At 42.9% G+C, this 21,626-nt stretch overlaps 2 protein-coding genes across 20 annotated transcripts in view; one reads left to right on the plus strand and one right to left on the minus strand.

Moving 5' to 3' along the window:
* The window catches only part of EIF4ENIF1 (eukaryotic translation initiation factor 4E nuclear import factor 1), a 47,998-nt gene extending 45,022 nt beyond the window's left edge, over window positions 1-2,976 (minus strand). For 7 of the 11 annotated variants that reach the window (XM_025474625.3, XM_049101843.1, XM_049101842.1 and 4 more), the window contains exons 1-2: window positions 2,289-2,307; window positions 1,765-1,887 (exon numbers count right to left, since the gene is read on the minus strand). In XM_025474625.3, coding sequence (XP_025330410.3) covers window positions 1,765-1,860 — 96 coding nt within the window. In that variant the 5' untranslated portion in view covers window positions 1,861-1,887; window positions 2,289-2,307. Of the gene's footprint in view, window positions 1-1,764; window positions 1,888-2,288; window positions 2,308-2,360; window positions 2,486-2,531; window positions 2,682-2,837 lie in introns of those variants that run through there. The other 4 variants (XM_049101847.1, XM_049101848.1, XM_049101849.1 and 1 more) reach the window with 4 other exon arrangements.
* Window positions 2,977-3,288: 312 nt separating this feature from the next.
* Window positions 3,289-21,626, plus strand: part of SFI1 (SFI1 centrin binding protein) — a 99,673-nt gene continuing 81,335 nt past the window's right edge. For 5 of the 9 annotated variants that reach the window (XM_025474610.2, XM_025474614.2, XM_025474613.2 and 2 more), the window contains exons 1-2: window positions 7,388-7,546; window positions 13,868-13,993. In XM_025474610.2, the coding sequence (XP_025330395.1) occupies window positions 13,896-13,993 (98 nt within the window). In that variant the 5' untranslated portion in view covers window positions 7,388-7,546; window positions 13,868-13,895. Of the gene's footprint in view, window positions 3,420-4,317; window positions 4,497-7,387; window positions 7,547-13,867; window positions 13,994-18,367; window positions 18,479-21,626 lie in introns of those variants that run through there. The other 4 variants (XM_025474611.3, XM_025474612.3, XM_035706638.2 and 1 more) reach the window with 4 other exon arrangements.

Consider the following 21,626-nt stretch of genomic DNA (forward strand, 5'->3'; position numbering starts at 1 on the left):
AACAGACCATTAATGTCATCTCATAAATCAAATGAATGCTAAACTAAGAAAGGTCAAAGGTTAAGGAGCCCTCTCATCTGGTGAATGTGTTTTTTGATCTTGTAGTAAACATCCTACGTTTGCAAGTTTTCACAAAACACATGGCTTATATATAAAAATTACTGAGGACAATTTCCTTCTCTTGCTTCTAAACTTTCTAGCCCATGAACTTGAAGTGGCAGAAACATTACTAAATGCTTTATTTATTCTAATAGTTTGATCTCAAACTGGAGATAAGAAGTAGGATGGCTGAAGTATAATTCTAGTTGTGCAATACCTGACCATTTATTACAATTCTTAGAACACAGAATGGCTTCAAGCTTTCTTCAAAGAGAAAGGCTCAGTTTGCCTCAAGTTACCACGTTACTAGAGCGTGAGAAACCCATATATAAGAAAAAAAGCACCACCCAAAACACTGCCTAAACATGATCCTAAACACTGCCATTAACTAAATCTTCTCTAATGGAGTGGACAGTAAATGAACTTCCAACTAAATTTGGTAGAGAAGACTGTCAACCTAAAAAATTGCTTTTCTTAATCATTTCTTTGAAGCACATTTATCTAAGTATGACAAAATTCTGAGAATGGACTATCAAATGGGCAATGCTGAGCTTCTTAATCTTTACTGTAGACACACATAAGTTCTAGCCTAGGAGACACCAATATCTTCTCCCAAAATGACGTAAGCCTAAATATGGACATAAAGAGGACATATACATGCTACCCTCTGATCGGTGTGAAAGGGACACAAAAGCCTCTCTGTGTGGACTCTACAAGTAGAATACTAGGAACAACTTTAATTCAAAAAGTGCTAGGAGAGTTGAAATCATAAAAGTTTATGAGAGCAGTTCAAATTAGTTCCCCTTCATTTAATAAGCTTTTCTCCATTCAGAATTCACCTGTCAACATTTTAGGTAATGAAGTTGTGAAACATATTCAAGCACTCTCAGGTTTGAGGAAAAACTACATTTGGAAAGACCAAATCTGAATAAATACAATGCTATCGTTTTTTTAATGCTAAAAATGAATACTCCTCTGACAGCACTAGATACTTTACCAAGTAGGTACGAGCAGTGGCACTAATACACAAACAAAACCTGACTTCAAACTTTACCCAGTCACTATTCTAGGAAATCAAGGACAATAACCACATCAGAACCCTTGATTGGGTCCATACTTAGGAAACAGAGATATGGGACCAACTAGAACATGACTCTTCTCATCAACAGTCCCAAGCACATTTTGGTACTCTGCCTATCATTTCAGGGAATAAGAAATGAACTCACACCTCACTGAGTCCTGTCAACCCCTTCAGAAACATTCAGGCACCAACAAGATACTGAAGCAATAGCTTCTGTAAATAGAAGACCTTGAATTATCTGCATGCCAAAACTGAAAATCTTATTCTATAGCATATAAGTCAGTAACATACACAGGTGCTAAAGAACATGTGTGTCAACATATGCCGATCCACAAATTCAAATGCCATCTGAGCCAATATTCCCTTCACCCAAAAGCTAATTAGAAGCAAATTCTAGTTTAAACTGCATATTCACACTTGCAGAAAAAGAAATTCAAAGCAACGCTTTACTAGATCTAGTTAATATTTAGTCTATGTAGTCAGAATAAGACTCCCACTCTAGATAATACTAATGAAATGCCTACACAATGTTACTAATCTCCCCACCTATAAAGAAACACTATTCCATTAGTAACAAAACTTACTTTTGTATAGCGATGGGGGGATTTGGAGGCTGGTTGCTTCTTCAGGTCAAGGAAAGCATCTCCGTTTTCTGTTTCACCAACACTTCTCCTATCCATGGTTCCTTGGTCTACAATTCTTTGCACCTGGGAGATAAATCAGCGAAACTGTCAGGGAGAACAATACGTTTTCAGAAGTCTTGACCGTTTAAAACACTGACTCTCTTCTCTCTTAAAAGGACTGTTTTTAAAAACCAAAACAAAAAGCCTCACTCAACAAAACCAGAACCCATTTAGAAATAGAACGACTGGTACTTAGCTGGGGTGCTCTAAGCATTAAAGGGGTAAGGAAAGCATAAGTGGAAGGTACTCGAATCAGGGTACAGCTTTTAAGCAGATTTAAGACAAAAAGAAACCAAAATTAGTCACTGCCACCTATGAGGACGTTCAGACAGTAGTGGGGAAGTTTCCTGAGTGGGGGCAGGTAGGAGACCGGCCGGGGTTGGGGATCCGGGAAGTCGGACTGTGGTAAAGTGCCTGTCACTTGCCAATGGACGGCGCCAGCTGCCCCTTGTTATCCAGGGGCCAGGGAGTGGGGCTGCGGCCCGAGCGCCCCTCACCCAGCCGGCGGCACCTGTGGCCATGTCAGGGGCGCCCGTGGCAAGGAAGGGGCGAGCTCCGGATCCAGCTCTGAAACTCGGCTTTCCCGGGCCGCGACCCCAACCACCGGCCTCTCGCGCAGGCCCCGGCCCAGCGGCCTCCTTCGGAAGAAGGGCGGGGACTGTACTCACGGAGGGGAGGCGGGCCGGAGGGAGCGGGGAGGCCGAATCCCCCGGCCCGGCCGCTGCGAGCTGGAGCCGGCGCAGGCCCGCCGCCGTCCGCCCCGGCCCGCCCCGGCCCGGCGGCTCGGGCCCCGCCAGCCCCGGCCCGCCTGCTGCCCGCCGGCCGCCCCGCCGGCCTCGCGCCCCTGCCCGCCCCCCGCGCGCGCCCCGGCGCTCGCTCACGCACGCGACCCCGGGAGCAGCGCGCCCGCGCCCCTGCCCTCCCTGTGCCCTGGGCGCGCGGCGCCCCGGCTCCCGCCGCCGCCGGGCCCTTACTCGGTGCCTCCGCCGCTCGGCGGCCCTTCAGCTCGGCCGCCGCTCCCCTCCTCGCCGCCCGCGCCGGTCCGAGGGCTGCTCCGCGCGGCCTTCGCTCTCGCCCCCCCACCCGCTCGGACTGTCTCTCTTCAGCCGCCGTAACCGCGGCCCAGCCCTCCGCTCCTCCTCCGAGGCCCCCTCCCCCTTAATAACTCCCTCCACGCACCCGGGCCCCAGCGCCGCGTTCGCCGCTGCGCGCCCGGATGTGAGGTGGCCGCCGCGGTGCCGGGCGGAAAAGACAGACATCGCGGCGCTCTCCCCAGGCGCCGGCCCCAGCGCGCGCCCGGCGGCGGGGAGGCGGAGGCGGAGGCGGGGGCGAGATGGCGGCGGCGGGGAGCGGGCTGGCGCGGCGGCGGCGGGAGCCCTTCCCGGTGCGCACAGGCGGGCGTCCCGGGCAGCCTCGGGGAGGACGCTGCGTTCCCACGCGCGCTTCGAGGCGGGGCGGAACGGCGCGGAACGGCGCGGGCGGTGCTCGCAGCCCGCAGCCCGCAGCCCGCAGCCCGCGCCCGGCGGTTCTGTCAGGAAGGCGGTGGCTTCAGCGAGGTGGGCTGGGGTCCGCGGCCGGGTGCGACTGGGGAGCGCGTCGGCTGCCGAGTTCGCCCGGTTCGCGACGGCGGGGAGCCCTGGGGCTTCGGCGGTGGCGGTCTGAGGCGAACCTGGGGCGTGTCTTTTGAGCCTGGCATTTGTGGGCTCGAGTCTCGGGTTGTTGGTTAGCAGTGTAATGTTTGGGCAAAGCCCTGACTTTTTCGGGTTTTCTCTCTCCTCCTTTCCAAAACGGCCCCTCTCTGTAAGTTTGTGGGGTTGCGTATCGTTGCATTGACAAATTTGCCACGATTGCTTTTGAATGAACGGAAGGCGTCTGACAGACTCGTTGGACGGCTTCCCCCGCCCACTTACCCGATGCTTTCCGTAACCTGCACGGGAAGGGGAAGTGCGAGTGTGTTCGGGTGAACTGAGCCGGCGAACGTCAAGCGCGTAGTACACAGTGGCGAGACCGGCGGACGGGAGCAGAGCAGTAATAGCAAACATAATTTCCCCGCTCTGAGAAATGAGGGTAAATGCCGTGCGGAGGAGGAGTGATCCGTAAAGATTTCACGGAGACCCCACGTGAGCCCGGTCTGCAGGAACATCCCCAGTCCTGGTTTTTGCCCCACGCGACCGCCCGGGGTTAGTGTGAAACGACACATAGGCGGAGAGGGAAACGTAAATTTTCTCACCAAGGGGTAGTGAAGTCTACATTTCTCTGAAGGGTTCTACTGTCTTTGAGCTTCACATGTAAAGTCAGTGGATTGGGCATTGAGTGATCGCTAAGTTCCCTTAGGAGTCTTGGCAACCGAGAAAATTACGAAAACATTTTCCTTCTATAATATTGAATAAAAGGTGTTCCCCCCCCTTTTTTTTTTTTTTTTGAATAAACTGTGTTTCTTACCTATTTTTGCAGGCGAGAGGCAGAGGGAAACGTTTGCAAATTGGGCCCGAGTTTGCATCCCAGCTCTACCACGCTCTACAGGCTGGGGGAGAATTAGGCCATTTCATTATCCTTAGCCTTGGTTTTCTAATCAGTAAAATTGGAAAGATAACCCACTCACAGGGGCTGTTGTCAAGACTACAAAGGATAAGGTGGGTAAAAAGCCTTATACAACATCCATAAAGCTTCTGGGTTGTTGTTTTTTTTAAAGCCTGTTCAGAGACACGTTGCAGGTAATGAAACAGCGCTTGTCTGAATTTAGGAATCAAGCTGCTTTTGGAATTCAGGTTCTTCCTGAGGCTGTTGAAATAGTATAATCCTTTTGCTATCAGGAATAATGAAGAAGGCCCCTTCTTTGAAGCTCTTAAATCCTGGTTCCACCCCTTGGTGTGAAACCTGAGCCAGTCATACCATCTTTCTGGACCTGTTTATTCCTCTGTCAAAAAGGGATAGCAAGCAGTACCTACTTTTCAGGCTTGTCGTGGGAATTCGAGATGAGATAATATTAAAAACACTGTTCTAGTCATTTATTGCTGTGTAATAAACCCCGTCAAAACTCAGTAGCTTACCTCAATATTTTGCTCTCAAACCTGCAGTTTAGGCCACTTCTAGCTGGGACACCGGGTCTCTACTCCATTCAGATGGGTGGAAAGTTTGGGGCTAGGATCATTTAATGGCTCACGTGTTTGGTGCTTGATAGTGGCTTTTGGCTAGAACATTTATATATGCCCTTTCTCTGTGGCCTGAGCTTTTCTCACAACATGGTGGCAGGATTCTAAGTGTGGCCAGTTGCTGAACTCTCTTCTAACCTAGCCTCAGAATCACTCTGTACTGCCACATGCCATATTCTATTAGAAATCACTATGGGGAAGGGACAGACTGCTTTTATGTGGGAGAAGGGTCAAATAATTTGTAAGCATATTTTTAAATTACCACAATACACTTAAAATCTGTTCAAGGCATTGTAGCTGGCATGATAGAGGCCTGGCCTGGAGCTAATTTCCTGGACCCTTTGGTCTTTCCTCGTTGGGATACACACTCTTCCACCAAGCTCTCCTTTAGTATCCTGTAGAACCCTGGTCTCAACTCATTTCTATCCCAGAGACTCAATTTGTTCTTATGAAAGGAGTTGCAAATTAGTACCTGGGAGTAAAGGTAATAATTTACTAATGAAGAGCATCTATGAATGTCTCACCCATGTCATGCAAAACCTAGATGCTTGCAAATCCTTGTTTCATTGTAGCTTTTGAATGTTTTCGGTAGGAATGACTGTAGTTCTAAATGCCCCTTTTTTTGCAGTTAATAGTGAATTTTCAAATATCCACATGAGAAGCCTCTTTGAGAGAATAAGAAATTATTTACTCTTATTCTTTACTAAAGATAAGATTTTAGTTTAGGTTCAATTGTTGGTTCAAAGTTTGGCATAAAGGAACTCCAAAGTTGAGTCAGTTGGGGAAAGTAGCAGTTCAAGAGCAGTAGAGAAGCAAATGAAAATATTGAAATCCTAGTAATTTTGAGAGCAGCCTCATCTCAGAATGTTGGGATTATACCTCAACTAGCTGGTGCCTCTCTAACTGGGCCTTTTTTTTTTTCTTTTTTTCTGTTCAGTTTTTCTTGCTCTTAGGGTAATCCCAGGTTCTAAGAAAATGAGATGGCAACAGTTTCACAGGTGTGTGGCTTCATGTACTCAGGTTAAGGACTATAAGGAAATTAAGGGACTTTTAGAAGACCAAAAAACCAAATTCTTTGCAGAGCCCCCATACTTTCTGGTGCTTTACATGTTTGATTTTATTTATGGGAAGTACTACAAACAGACCAAACTGAAATCATGTAAGTTCTGCTGCACTAGCTATTGTTAGTCTATACTATTATGTTCTAATCTTTCCTGACAGGAGTAATTACTTGCATTATAACTCAAGTGAAAATGTCTCTCATCCCATCCCAAATTAGTCAAAGTCGAGGGTAGTAAAGGTACATGAGAGGAATAAAGCATCAACAAATCACCTAAAAAACACAAAGTACTTATAAGAAAGACTAATTTTATGGTTAGTAAATATCAGTGTTAATTAGGACTTCAAAACTCCCTAAATTAGTCATCCCTAGAAGATTGCTTCCCGTGTCCTGCTGAAGTGGAACTTCTTTTAAACACCTGTTTTTTAGTTAGACATTAGCATATATGGAAAACAGCAAAAATGCAAATGACCTGTTTGATTCTATTCCCGGGACATCCAACAAGTTATTTTCATATTTGTGATATAAAATCCTTCAAACATTTAAATACATAATGCTAGCCTTAGCTCTCTCCACCAGAAATATCAAGTGCCTTTTTTTTTTTTTCAAGTGCTTTCAAATGTTTAACAAAGCACAGGAGAAAAGCATATGAAAGTGCCCCACCCATCTTCCCTCACCCCTATTTTAAAAAGATGATCAGAGTTTTAAAAAATTTAACTACCATTTACTAGCAATTAGTACTTGTTAACTATATTTTTAAAGGAAGGGTTAAGAGAAGATCCCAGCCTGGGATAATTTATAAGTTCGGGGTCAGCGGAACGACCCCTCCCCCCGCCCTCCCGATTGACAACCTCCCCGATACACGCATGCGCGCGCCTTACTCCTTGGCGGCATAAGGACCCCCCCCCCCCCCCCCCCCGCCGCTCACTCGCTGGGGAACCACGGAGAACCAAGAGCCAGAGAGGCTCACGCGGGAGCCTGGAGGTGGGGGGGAGGACGTCCGTCAGCGTGGGCCTCCAGACGGGAACCTCATCCCTAGACCTTGACGCGCGAGGCGTAGCTCGGAGACACTATTCTATAAAGCTCCTGCTCTTGTCGAAGAGGAAGCTGAGCTCTGAGAGGAGCGAGTGGGCCAGGGAGGCCGAGAGCCCACCTTGAGGCCGCTCAGACGGTGCATCCATCTACGCTCTTTGGGGGCAACTTGGCTTTGCAGCTGCCTCTCAGCAGTCAGAGGGAGGCGTGTCGCCTACTCGACGGAGGCTGCGCGAACTGCGAGTCCCTGGAGGGGCGTTTCACAGGCACGCCGCGTCGCCGTGGAGACGGGGGGCGGAGCCGGCGCGAGACTGTGTGCGGGGCAGGCGCGGGAAGCGCTGAGGCGGCCGGGGCCTTAGGGCGGGAGGAACCGGGGCCGCGTCTGCCGGCTCCCGCAGGGACTTCCTGAGGCGCGAGGCCCGAGTGCTCGACTAGTCAGGTATGAGGCCCGGTCCGAATCGTCACCAGCCTCTGAGAGGCTCGTCTTCCTGGGTTTGGAGTCCGGCGGCGAGCGCGCATCCCTCCGAGCTGGGCCCTCTGCCTCTCCTCGGAGCCTCCGCTTCCTTCTCTAGAAGTGCAGGCGATGCCGCCTGCCCACGGACTGTGATCTGGGAGTGGAAGCGGCGTGGAGAGAGCGCGCAGGACTTTGGGAGCCCGCCTTGCTCGCCCTGCGCGGTGCTCGCGTGCTCCCTACCGATGCTGCTGCCCTTCGGCGTCTGGTCGCCCGGGCCCCAGGGGCGCCGCTTCATCCCGCGTCTGGTGCGCTGCAGCCGGGGCTCGGTGCCTGCGTGGGTGCAAGGCTCTTTAGCATGCTCGGCTCCGAATGGGAAGATTCTGGGTCCCTGCTGCGTGGCCACGGTGGGGGGTGGGGGGTAGTGTGCACACACCTCAGGGGTCCCATCTGAACCCAGAGGGCCCAACAGAGCAAAAACGGTGAAGTCGCCCCAGCAGTGGCAGATAAATGCTTCGTTTTTATTTGTAGGACGAATGATGTTAGGGACCTGAGTACCAGTCGTAGCCCTCCTACTTAGCTGGTGGCCTCAGATAATTCGCCTGTAAAATGAAATGGCTACCATCTGTCTGGGTGGTTGTTAAAAAGCAGGTTATTAATGAAAAATGCTTAGTTCTATCTATACCTGACACAGATAGATATCGTGGTACCCGCCTAAGTACCACGAACGTATGAAGATTGGGAAGCTTCCTGGAATAAGTAGTTGAAACTTATTCTGGGGCTTAAGATAGAAATTAAATTTAAAATTAAATGGAGTCTTTCCTTGCTTTTCTTTAGGAAGATCGTTGATTTTTCAGTTATTGTTAGCAGCTGCAAAATACTGTAGAAACTTCTTTAAGAAGTTAACTTCTATAATTTTTCAAGTTAACATACATGACTTTAAAAACCAGTATTAAAGGCTTATGATAGAAAACAGCCCCACATCCATTTATAATTTCCATTCCGCTAGCTGTTTCTCCTGATTTTATTCACAAATTGGAAATAAATATCCTTATGGGCGATATTTCCTGATTTTTTTAGTTTTACACATAAACTGTTGACTGTTATTTGTGGAAGATAAGTGCTTAGCTCGAAGTTTTCCTTCTATCATCTCACCAAAGTAGTTATGTTAATTTGTTGTTAAATTGATAAGTGTCCTGTAACATTTCACAGCCATACCAAGTCCTGCAGCTGATCTTTCTTGTACATCCCATTATATTTTCTCAAAATTAATAATTGTCTTATTTTCTCATTTGCCTAGTACTCATGCACAGGTCATTAAATTCTTTTTCCTGAATATGTCAGCATTTCTCATGCCTAATTTTCTTTCTTTCTTCTTTTTTTTTTTTTTGCAAAATTACTCTAAAAACTGGCCATTTCATCTTTTACCTGGAAATCTTCCTCTGCTCTAATCTGATCTGGTGGCTTTGTACCTGCTATACTCAGTTCTAATCCAGAAACTTCTTTTACATCTATTCTGGGATTTGCTTCTTTTTGTTCTCTTACTTTGAATTAGCTGTTGCCTGGGTTCCTTTTTTTCCCCTTAATTTGCTTCCTTGGTTTTTAGGACACATTTTCCTTTAATAACTACTGCTTCTACTTCCTCCTCCTCCTCTTTTTCTTACTTTAACAGCTTTATTGCAGTATAATTCACATAGAATACAATTCACCAATTGAAAGTGTTCCATGGTTTTTACTATATTCAGTTATACAACCATCATCATAATCAATTTTAGAACATTTTCATCACCCTGAAAACAAGTCATTACTGTTAGAAGTCACTCCCTTTCTTTTCAATCCTTCCAGCCCTAGGCAGCCAGGAATTTACTTCATGACTCTAGATTTATCTGATCTGGACATTTCATATAAGTGGAATCATGATATATGGTCCTTTGTGATTGGCTTCTTTTACTTAGCATGTGCCAGCATGCATCCTTGTTTTATTTTAAAGATTTTATTCTTGAGAGACACAGAGAGAAAGAGAGGCAGAGACATAGGCACAGGGAGAAGCAGGCTCCTTGCAGGAAGCCTGACATGGGACTTGATCCTGGGACTGTGGGATCACGTCAGTGAGCCAAAGGCAGGTGCTCAACCCCTGAGCCACCCAGACGTCCCTGCATCCATGTTTTAACATGTACTAGTACTGCATTTCGTTTTATGGTTGCATGATATTTCATTGTATGGATATAGCATATTTTGCTTGTCCATCCATGTGTTGGTGGACATTTAGGCTTTCCCTTTTTTGCCTGTTATGAATAATGTTGCTGTGAACACATATAAGTTTTTGTGTAGACACTTGTTTTAGATTCTCTTATCTATGTACCTAGGAATGGATCTGCTGGATCAAATGGTAACTCTGTATTTACCTTTTTGAGGAATTGCCAGTTTTCCAAAGTGGCTGCACCATTTTACATTATCACCATAGTGTATGAGGGTTTCACTTTCTCTACATCCTCACCCAAACACATTACTATCTTCGTTTTTTTTTTTTTTTAAGTGTATTTATTGAAGTAATCTCTACATCTAGCATGGGACTTGAACTCATGACCTGGAGATCAAGAGTCACATGCTCCTCTGAGCCAGCTAGGTGCCCCAATCTTTCTTTTTTATTGTAACCATACTAATTATTATCTCATTGGGATTTGATTTGCATTTCTCTGATGGGTAATGATGTTGAATATCTTATATGCTTATTGGCCACTTATGTATTTTGGGGGAGAAATGTCTATTCATGTCCTTTGTCCATTTTTAAATCGGGTTGTCTTTTTATTGGGTAGCAGGAATTTTTAAAAATATAATCTAGATTTGTCACTTAGCAGATTTGCAAATATTTTTTCCCATTCAGTAAGTTGTCTTTTCACTTTCTTGATGGTGTCCTTTGAAACACAATTGTTTTTAATTTGACAACATCCAGCTTTCTGGTAACTTCTCAAGAACAAGATAGCTTAAGTTTTTTCTCCTTGCATGAGGGAAAAAAGTATTTAATCTCTAACATTTGGCCCCGTGCAGGACATCTCATCTGAGAATTTGCATCTTTCAGTTTTGAGAGACTTTCTTCATTTTTTAAAAAATTTATTTTAGAGAGTGTGTGTGTGCATGTGTGCACATGAACCTGGGGCGGGGCAGAGGGAAAGGGAGAATTTCAAGCAGACTCTGTGCTGAGCTCAGAGCCCAACACAGGGCTTGATCTTATAACCCTTAGATCAAGACCTGAGCTAAAATCAAGAGTCTAACGCCTAACCAGCTGAGCCACCTTGGCGTCCTGTGTTTCATGTTTTTTGTTTGACAGTTGGTTTGTAGTTTATTAAAATCAAGATCCAAAATCAAAGTCCATACGTTGCATTTGATTGATCTACATCTTTTTTTTTTTAAGATTTTATTTATTTATTCATGAGAGACACAGAAAGAGAGGCAGAGGAAGGAGAAGCAGAAGGAGCCCAATGTGGGACTCAATCCCAGGAATCCGGGATCAGGCCCTGAGCCAAAGGCAGATGCTCAACCACTGAGCCACCCAGGCATTCCTGATTGATCTACATCTTAAGTATCTTTTAACATATAAGTTTTCCCCTTTCTTCTTCAGTTTATTTGTTGAAGGAACTGGGTCGTTAGTCCCGTGAAGTTTCGTACATCATTGATTTTGCTGATTGCAGAATCATTTGTTCCCTGTATTTTTTGTAAGTTGGTTCTTAGTTGTAGATGAGGCTTAATGATATTTAGACTCAAGTTCTTGGCAGGAATGCATCACAGACCGTGATACTTCCTCAGATTCCTTTGTTTTGGTCTCTTTCTTGTTGGAGGTCACGTCCAAATGTCTTGTAATTCTTGATTGTTCATTCTTTAGCGTCAGCAGCTGAGAAATTAGTTAAAAGGTCCCAGTATCTGGGCAGCACTTGTAGGTTTAGGAGCTCTTTTTGGGGGGGGGGGGGCAAGCCTGCTTTTTCACTGAGGGAAGTAGAGCACAGAAGTGAGAATCTTGAGAGCTTTTAGTTCTTAGCTTCTTCTGCAAAGATTCTTCCAGTCTCCTGACTGGGAGATAACCAATCTAATTGCCAGAATTCTGAAAGCGGTTTGTGGAGAAGAAGCTGTATACTCTGCCTGGCAGGGTTGTGAGAGAGACCAGGGGCCCCAGCCGCTCACCATATAGACTTCATTCAGTCCTCTCCTTTGTGGCCTATAGCTACAATTCTGGGAGCCATTCCTTGTTCCTTCTAGTTCTGAGCTCTTCTGAGATTCTGTAGGCCTGCTTCTCATTGGTATCCCACTTTGGAGGTATTCCATAGAATCATTATAACAAGACATAAACCCAAGGCAATGACCAATTTATTATAGCAATGTTTAACCAAATATCCTTACTTGAATTATCCTTTAATTTTAATTTACAGAAATAGTCACTAAAGGAGACCTTTATTACTCGGAGTGTGATACCAGAAACACAAGGAGGAAAAATGTTTGATCTCTGTAAGGACTATTTGTTTTGTATGGATTAAGTGTTTTCTGGCGAATTCCTTCTCTGATTGTCATTGAAATATGTGACCTTCAGTATAAAGGGTGGTTTCATTTTTTTAGAATGAATATTTTATTATGAATGCCTCACAATTACTCAACATAGGACAAGTCAACCTTAATAGCTTTCCTCCACCACCTACTTAAATCTTACTTCTTGGGCAGCCCAGGTGGCTCAGCGGTTTAGCGCCGCCTTCAGCCCAGGGTGTGATCCTGGAGACCCTGGATCCAGCCTGCTTCTCCCTCTCCCTGTGTCTCTGCCTCTCTCTGTCCCACATGAATAAATAAATAAAATATTTTTAAAAATTAAATCTTTTTTCTTTTTCTTACTACTTGAATTAGTTTTCAAAGGCTGCTCTGAGGAAATAGTGTAAACTTCATGGCTTATAAACAACAGAAATGTATTGTCTTTTAGTCCTGAAAGCTAGAAATCTGACATCAAGATGTCAGCAGGGCTATCCTCATCCTGAAGGCTTTAGAGGAGGGTCTGTTCCATGCATTTCTCTTCTGGTATTGCCAGCAGTCCTTGGTGTTCCTTGGCTTATGGACACATCATTCCAGTTTCTACTTTCGTCATCATGTGTCTGTCTTTACATGGCATTGTCCTTCCTGTGTGTGTCTCATCTCCTCATTTTATAAAGATGCCCATTGTATTGGGTTAAGGGCCCACCTTATTCCAGTGTGGCTTCATCTTAATTACATCTGCAAAGACTATTTCCAAATCAGGTCAATTCATAGGTACCAGAGGTTGGGACTTCAGCATATCTTTTAGGGGGACACAATCTAACCCACAACATTGCTACTCCTTGCACTAAGTAATAAATAAAAATGATGTTACTTTTTTGGTTCATAATGAATATTATGGGTAGAAATTATACCAAATGAAAATGGAAACTATATAAAGTAATTTACTATTGACCAAAAGTGCCTGGAGATTCTTCTAGGTAACATTAACAACCAAAAAAACTAATCTAGGCAAAAAAAAAATCTTGGCCTCTTACTAGTGCCCTTATGAAGGGAAGTTTAAGGTATTAAACTTCCCACTCCTTCCCTAGAGTACCTGGAAGAATGAGCCAATTAGAGCCTTTTGAGTATCATTCTCTCTCCTCCCAGTTTTCTTTCTTATAAAATAACTTTTTAAAAATTCAGTTTAGGGATCCCTAGGTGGCGCAGCGGTTTGGCGCCTGCCTTTGGCCCAGGGCGTGATCCTGGAGAATCAGGATCGAATCCCACGTCGGGCTCCCGGTGCATGGAGCCTGCTTCTCCCTCTGCCTGTGTCTCTGCCTCTCTCTCTCTCTGTGTGGGACTATCATAAATGAATAATAATAAAAAAAAATTAAAAAAAAATTCAGAGTGCCATTACTAGAGAGCTCTGTGTGTGACTATCATAAATGAATAATAATAAAAAAAATAAAATAAAAAAAATAAAAATTCAGTTTAAAAAACTTCATAGACTTTCTATGCTCATCTAGTGTTGAATTAAGGAGAGGAGATTAGGAGGTGGCATATAGCTTTTCAGAAATGTGGCTCATGGGGTGCCTGGATGGCTCAGTCAGTTAAGTGTCTGCCTTCAGCTCAGGTCATGATCCCAGGGCCCTGGGATGAACCCTACGTCATTGGGAAGCCTGCTTCTCCCTCTCCCTCTGCTGCTTCCCCTGCTTGTGCTCTCTCTGTCAAATAAATCAATAAAATGTTTTAAAAAAAATGTGACTCCTAAAAGGCTTCAGATAATTTACTCTCCTTTTCCCTCTTTTTCTTATGGTTTAGAAGGGGAAGATAAAAAACTTTTTGATTCATGAAGAATCTGCTTACTAAGAAGTATATATCAAGCCACTGGCCTAATTTCCATCAAAAAAGAAGGAAGCTGAGAATGCAGAGGAAGGTGGACTCCAGGTAAGTGATAGGACTTAAAATTAAAAAAAAAAAAAAAAAAAAGCAGGGGGGCCCTGGGTGGCTGAGTGGTTGAGCATCTCCTGTTGGCTCAGGTTATGATCCTGGAGTCCCAGGATTGAGTCCAGCATCAGGCTCCCTGGAGGGAGCCTGTTTCTCCCTCTGCTTATGTCTGCCTCTCTCTGTGTGTCTCCATGAATAAATAAATAAAATCTTTAAAAAAAAAATAGCTGAAATTGTGGCCCATATAAACCTGTAAACATTTTTGTATAAAAATGATAAATAATAAAAAAGTTTCTTCCTAAATCATGAGTGGTAAGAAAGGAACTTTGGGTAAGATTTTTTTGTTGATATTTTGGGTTTATCTTCTAGAGTGCAGAATATAATGCACATTTCATACATCATGTTATGGTTCAAAACCATTTTGAGTGTCTGGAAATATCACTAAACTTATGATTCTGAGCAAGAATGAGGATGATTTTGCTGAAGTTGGAAGTTCTTTTTTTTTTTGTCCCCTTCCCCCCCACACACAAGTACTTTATTGAATTCAATTGCAGACTGATGTGTATATAAAATGCTGTGAGAGGAGTGACAGCCTCAGGCCATGGGCAGCTGCTAATAGCTTCCATAATGTTTTATGACCTCTGAAATTGCTTAGAAAATTATCAGTGATCCAGTGGCAAAAATAACAGTAAATGTAATGATCAGAAGGAGACCCAAGACCAGGGGCCAGATGTTCAGGCACTTGGCAATGGAGGCACAGTCTTGGGCCCGAATCCTATCACCCACCATCTTTTCTGGTCCTTAGACTTCATGGAATAGATGAATTCTGGGAAGCCCCGTACAAGTTCATGAAGATTTTGTTAAAGAGGGACCAGACTATATGGTTGGGGACTGAAGTCTTGCTGCAGATGTTGATCATGCTGGTAGCCACAGGAGCTGAGCTCTAGGGCACCCTGAGTACAGCCACCTTGTGCTCCTCCTTGAGCATCTCTTAGGTTGTGGAGATGCCGGTGTGGGCACTGGGGAAGAAGGGGTGGGAATTGCAGTTCATTAAACTATTAGATAGAACATGGATTCAGAAAGATGCATAAAATGTACTGTTTACTATATCATTTTGAAACAAACATGTAACCATTACAGGGTAAAGAAATAGTGTATTGTCAACACCTCAGAAGTCCCTTTTTATGTTATTTCCTAATCACTCCTGCTCCTTCCCTAAACCACCATCCTACCTTAATAGTAATCCTTTTCTCAAATTTCTTTATAGGTTTACATCTCAGAACAATATAGTTTAGTTTTGCCCCTTTGTCTTTATATAAATGGAATCATATTACATGTATTCTTTTGTATCTTGATTCTTTCTTTTAAGGTTTTAAGATTCCTTTATGTTGTCTGTGGCTGTAGTTCGCTCATTTTCCTGGCTCTGTGATACCATGATATAAGAATATTACACAGTTTATCCATATGCAATATTGTTGATGGGCATTTGGGTGTTTCCAGTTTTTGAATGTGATGAACATCTCATATGCATAGAGTGACACGCAGTGGCTCTCAAGTTTGAGCCTGCAACAGAAAGAGATTGCTGGACTCTGCCATCAGTTTCTGATTCAGTAGATCTCGGTCAGACCCAATGGTTTGTATTTCTAGTAACTTCTAAACTGATGCTGTTGGTTTTGGGATCTCACTCTGATAAGCAGAATTGGTTTCTGGGCCAGAATAGAAGAGAATCTTCAATTTTGCTAGGTAATTGTTTTCTAAATTGGTGTACCAGTTTGTGCTCTGACTGGTCATGTTCGGGTGTCCTTGTTGCCCCACATCTCCCCAATACTGTGCTTCTGTGGTAGGGTTGTGGTCATAGCTCTCTGTGCTTTTTATTTGTATTTCATGATTTCTGTTGTTGTTGAGTACCTGTTTTGGGGCATCTGGATTTTCTTTTTTGAAGCACATATTCAAGTCTTAAACCCACTTTTCTTTTTTTTTTTTTTTGTAAATTATTATTTATTTATGATAGTCACACACAGAGAGAGAGAGAGAGAGAGAGAGGCAGAGACATAGGCAGAGGGAGAAGCAGGCTCCATGCACCGGGAGCCCGACGTGGGATTCGATCCCGGGTCTCTAGGATCGTGCCCTGGACCAAAGGCAGGCGCCAAACTGCTGCGCCACCCAGGGATCCCTAAACCCACTTTTCTATTCAGTTGTGTATTGAATCTTTCCCCCATTTGATATATAGAAATTTTTGTATTTCCAAATATAAATTCTTGGAACGCCTGGGTGCCTCAGAGATTGAGCATCTGCCTTTGGCTCAGGATGTGATCCGTAGTCCTAGGATTGAATCCCACATTGGGCTCCCTCTGCCTACGTCTCTGCCTTTCTCTTTGTGTCTCTCATGAATAAATAAATTTAAAAATCTTTAAAAAAATTACAAATTCTTTCTATATTTTATGTGTTGCAAATATCTTTTCTGTCTTTGTAGCTCACTTTTTTCATTCTGGTATCTTTTAATGAATTATAGTGTTTTAAACTTTAGTAAAAATGATCAGTCTTTTTAAATATATCTAATCTGTCATGTTTTAAGGGATCTTTTCCTTTCCTGGGGTCATGAAGGTATTCCGAATTGCCTTCAGTGTTTATTATTTTACCATTCACGTTTTTTTCTCCAGACCATTTGAAAGTGATTTGTGTGTGTCATGTGAGTTTAACTTTTTTTTTTTTTTTTTGCCTCCCATGTGGATATCCAGTTGTGCCAGCACAATTGAAAAGACTTCTCTGCAGTGCCATGTTTATCATTAATCAAAAGTCCATTCATTCAAGCTCAGGTCTGTTTCTGGGCTTTCTACTTTGTGCCTATGGTTGGAATTGTCCTTGCCACAAAATCATGATGTCTTGATTATATAGCTTTATAATAAGTCTGAGATCTAAGTAGGGCTTTTTACCTAGTGCTTTTAAGCACTGTAGAAAAAAGATTTTATTTTGAAGAAATCTCTACACCCAATATGGGGCTCAACTTAATGACCCTGAGATCAAGAGTCACATGCTCTATTAACTGATCCAGCCAGGCACCCCTCATCAAGTACTTTTTAAAAAAAATGACTGTAAGCTATTCTTGGTCTTTGCAGTTCTATATAAGCTTCAGAATCAACTTGACAGGCCTTTTTCCCTCCCTACAAAACAAAAACTGTTGGGGTTTTAATTGGGATTACTTTGAAGCTATAGATCAGATTGGAGGAAATAACTATTTTGGTGAGTCCTAAAATTTTCCCTACAGAAATGTTTACAACTTTTTTTTCAGTAAGCCCTTCATCTCGTGTTGACCTTGAACTCACAATCCTAAGAGATCAAAAGTCACATGCTCTACTGACTGAGCCAGCCAGGCACCCCAAATGTTTACAACTTTTTTTAAAGATTTATTTATTTGAAAGAGAGAGAGCATGTGCATGCAAGAAAGCAGGGAGAGAGGAGACAAGCAGACTCCCCACTGTGTGTGGAGCCCTACATAGGACATGATCCCCGGACCCTGAGATCATGACCTGAGTCGATATCAAGAGTTGGGTGCTTAACCGATTGAGCCACCCAGGCACCCATACAACTTTTGTTAGATTTACTCCTGTAGTTGGTGTTTGTGGTTTGAAAATAGTATATAAATATAGTTTTATTTTTGTTGTTAGTCTATAGAAATATATACAGTTGATTCTCGTTATTTGCAGATCCTGAATTTGTGAAGTAACATAATCTCCAAAACTTATTTTATTTATTTATTCATGAGAGACACACAGAGAGAGAGGCAGAGACACAGGCAGAGGGAGAAGCAGGCTCCATGCAGGGAGGCGGATGTGGGACTCGATCCTGGAGCTCCAGGATCACACCCTGGGCCAAAGGCGGTGCTAAACCGCTAAGCCACCCGGGCTGCCCTCCAAAACTTATTTTAATCCCCAGATCTCTGAGCAATTTCTCGGTGTTCTCAGGGTCATTCTTGGATATGGGTAGAGCCTTACAAGATTTGAGTTGCTCAATAGGCACATTCTCAGCTGAGATGAAACAAGGAGTGTTCTGCTCTCCTTTTTAAAGTTTTTATTGAGGTATGATTGAGGTACAACATTGTTAGTTTCAGGTGTGCAACATAATAATTCCGTATTTGTACATTTGTTCAGGAAATGCTCAGCACAGTAAGTCTAGTTAACTCGCCATACATCGTTACAGAATTTTTTCTTGTGAGATGGGGAAGGGCTAGATATAGATAGGAAGCCAACAACTTCTAGCTGCCTGGTGGATGAAGTTGTAGACTTATCCAAAGGCTTGCACCTTCTTCCTCAGTGACAGAGTCTTTTTTTTTTTTTTTTTTTTTTAATTCATGAGAGACACAGAGGCAGAGACATAGGCAGAGGGAGAAGCAGGCTCCCTGCCAGGATCCTGATGCAGGACTCAATCCCAGGACCCTGGGATCACCACCTGAGCTGAAGGCAGATGCTCATCCACTGAACCACTCAGGTGCCCTGAATTTTTTCTTGTGGTGTGAACTTTTAAGATTTACTCTCCTAGCAACTTTCAAATATGCAATATGGTTATTAACTATCACCATGCTGTACATTTTATCCACATAACTGACTTATTTTATAACTGGCAGTTTGTAGCTTTGATTCCCCTCAGGCATTTTGACACCCGCCTTGCCACACCCCACCTGTGGCAATCACCAATCTGTTCTTTTTGTCTGTTATTGAACTTGTTATTTTGTTCTAAGATTCCACTATATATAAAGGAGATCATATGGTATTTGTCTTTTTCTGACCTGATTCATTTAGCACAGTGCTGTCAAGGCCATTCATGTTGCAAATGGCAGGATTTCATTCTTTTTTATGGCTGAATATATATATATATATATATATATATATATATATATATATATATATCACATTTTCTTTATCCATCTGTTAGTAGACACTTAGGTTGTTTCTGTATCTTAGCTATTATAAATAATGCTGCAGTGTACATGGGGGTGTGTATATATCTTTTAGAGTTAGTGGGGTTTTTTTTTTCCTTCAGATAAATCCCCAGAAGTGGAATTGTGGATCATATGGTAGGTCTGCTTTTTAATTTTTTGAGGAACCTCCATATTGTTTTCCATGGTGGCTGTACCAGATTGCATCCCCATCAGTAGTGTACAAGGATTCTTTCTCCACATCCTTGCCAACAGTTGTTATTTCTTATGTTTTTGACAGAGTCATTCTCACAGATGTGAGGTGGTATCTCCTTGTGGTTTCAATGTGTGTTTCCCTGGGCATCTTTTCCTGTATCTGTTTACCATTTGTATGTCTTTGGAAACATGTCTATTCAGATTCTCTGCCCATTTTTAAATTGGAGTGTTTGGATTTTTTTTCTTTTTCTTTTTCTTTCTTTCTTTCTTTCTTTCTTTCTTTCTTTCTTTCTTTCTTTCTTTTTTTTTTTTTGCTATTACGTTGTAAGAGTTCTTTATGTAGTTTGGATGTTAACCCCTTATCAGACATATGATTTGAAAATATTTTCTTTCACTCAGTGTATGGCTTTTTCATTTTGTCAATAGTTTCCCTTGCTGTGCAGGAAGCTTTTTAGTTGTAGTCCCATGTGTTAATTTGTGCTTTTGTAGCCTTTGCCTTTGATGTCAAATCTAAAAATTTATCACTGAGACCAATGTCAAGGAGCTTACTATCTGTTTTCTTCTGGGGTTTTATGGTTTCAGGTCTTACATTCAAGTCTTTAATTCCTTTTGAGTTAATTTCTGTGTATGGTGTAAGATAGTGGTCTAGTTTTATTCTTTTGCATGTAGCTGTCTGGTTTTTTCAATATCATTTATGAAGAGACTGTCCTTTCCCCACTGTGGTTTCTTTATCATAATTTTTAAAAGATTTTTGATGAGAGACCCAGAGAGGCGGAGACATTAGGCAGAGGGAGAAGCAGGCTCCCTGTAGGGAGCCCGATGCAGGACTTGATCCCAGGACCCTGGGATCATGATGAGGCAAAGGCAGATGCTTAACCACTGAGCCACCAGGTGCCCCTCTTTATCATAAATTAATTGACTAAATAAGCATGAGTTTATTTCTGGACTCTCTGTTTCATTTATCTGTGTATCTGTTTTTATACCAATGTCATATGGTTTTGATAACTATAGCTTTGTAATATAGTTTGAAATCAGAACATAGTGTCTGCAGCTTTGTTCTTCTTTCTCAAGATTGCTTTGGCTTGGGATGCCTGGGTGGCTCAGCGGTTGAGCGTCTGCCTTCATGCTCAGGGCGTGATCCTGGGATCCCGGATGGTGTCCCACATAGGGCTCCCTGTGAGGAGCCTGCTTCTCTCTCTCTGCCTGTGTCTCTCATGAATAAATAAATATTTTATTTTATTTTATTTTATTTTATTATTTTATTTTATTTTATTTTATTTTATTTTATTTTATTTTATTTTATTATTTTTATTTATTTATGATAGTCACACACAGAGAGAGAGAGGCAGAGACATAGGCAGAGGGAGAAGCAGGCTCCGTGCACCGGGAGCCCGACGTGGGATTCGATCCCGGGTCTCCAGGATCGTGCCCTGGGCCAAAGGCAGGTGCCAAACCGCTGCGCCACCCAGGGATCCCAAATCTTTTTTTTTTAAAAAAAAAAGATTGCTTTGGCTCTTCAGGGTCTTGGTTCAATACATATTTTAGGATTATTTGTTCTGTTTCTGTGAAAAATATGACTGGGATTTTCATAAGGATTGCATTGAATCTGTAGATGGCTCTGGGTGGTATGGATATTTAAACAATATTGATTCTTCTAATCCATGACAAAGAATATTTGAGGTGACCATAGACTATAATACTGGAAGTAACAAGAATTGACTATATGTATATTTTTGATATTGCCTTTGTATCAAATAGTCTTGCTAAAAACTCATACATTTTAGTAATTTACCTGTAAAGTCTTTTGGGTTTTCTACATGTATAATCACATTATATGCAAAATGACAGTTTATTCTCCCATCTCCAGTCTTTACGACTATTTTTTCTCTTTTTTAAAATATTTATTTATTTGAGAGAGAGAGTGCAAGAGAGAGATAACACAAGAGAGGGGAGGGTCAGAGGGAAAAGTAGACTCCCTGCTGAGCAAGGAGCCCTATGTGGGGCAAAATCCTGGGACTCTGGGATTATGACCTGAACGGAAGGCAGGCACTTAACAACTGAACCACCCCGGTGCCCCTAATTTCTCTTTTTTGCTTTACTCTGCGAGCCAGGATCTCTAGTAAAATGTTGTATAGAAGTCGTCCTGTTCATAATCTCAAAGGGGGGCACCTGGGTGGCTCAGTCACTTAAGTGTCTTCCTTTGGCTCAAGTCATGGTCCCAGGGTCCTGGGATGGAGTCCCTCTTCTCCCTCTTCTCTGCCACTTCCCCTACTTGAGCACACTCTCTTTCTGTCAAATAAATAAATCTTAAAAAAAAAAAAATCTCAAACGGAGAACCTTAAGTATGGTCTCTGAATAAGTTTTTCTTAGGTATCCCTTATCAGGTTTCTCTTTCTAGTTCAAGACCTTTTTGTCATGAATGGGTATTGAATAGTTTTTAATCTGTCTTTTTTTTTGTATCTATTGAAATGATTATATGATTTTCTTAATGACTGATATTTCTAA

Source organism: Canis lupus, chromosome 26 (assembly GCF_003254725.2).
Source record: "Canis lupus dingo isolate Sandy chromosome 26, ASM325472v2, whole genome shotgun sequence".
NCBI classification, from domain to species: Eukaryota; Metazoa; Chordata; class Mammalia; order Carnivora; family Canidae; genus Canis; species Canis lupus.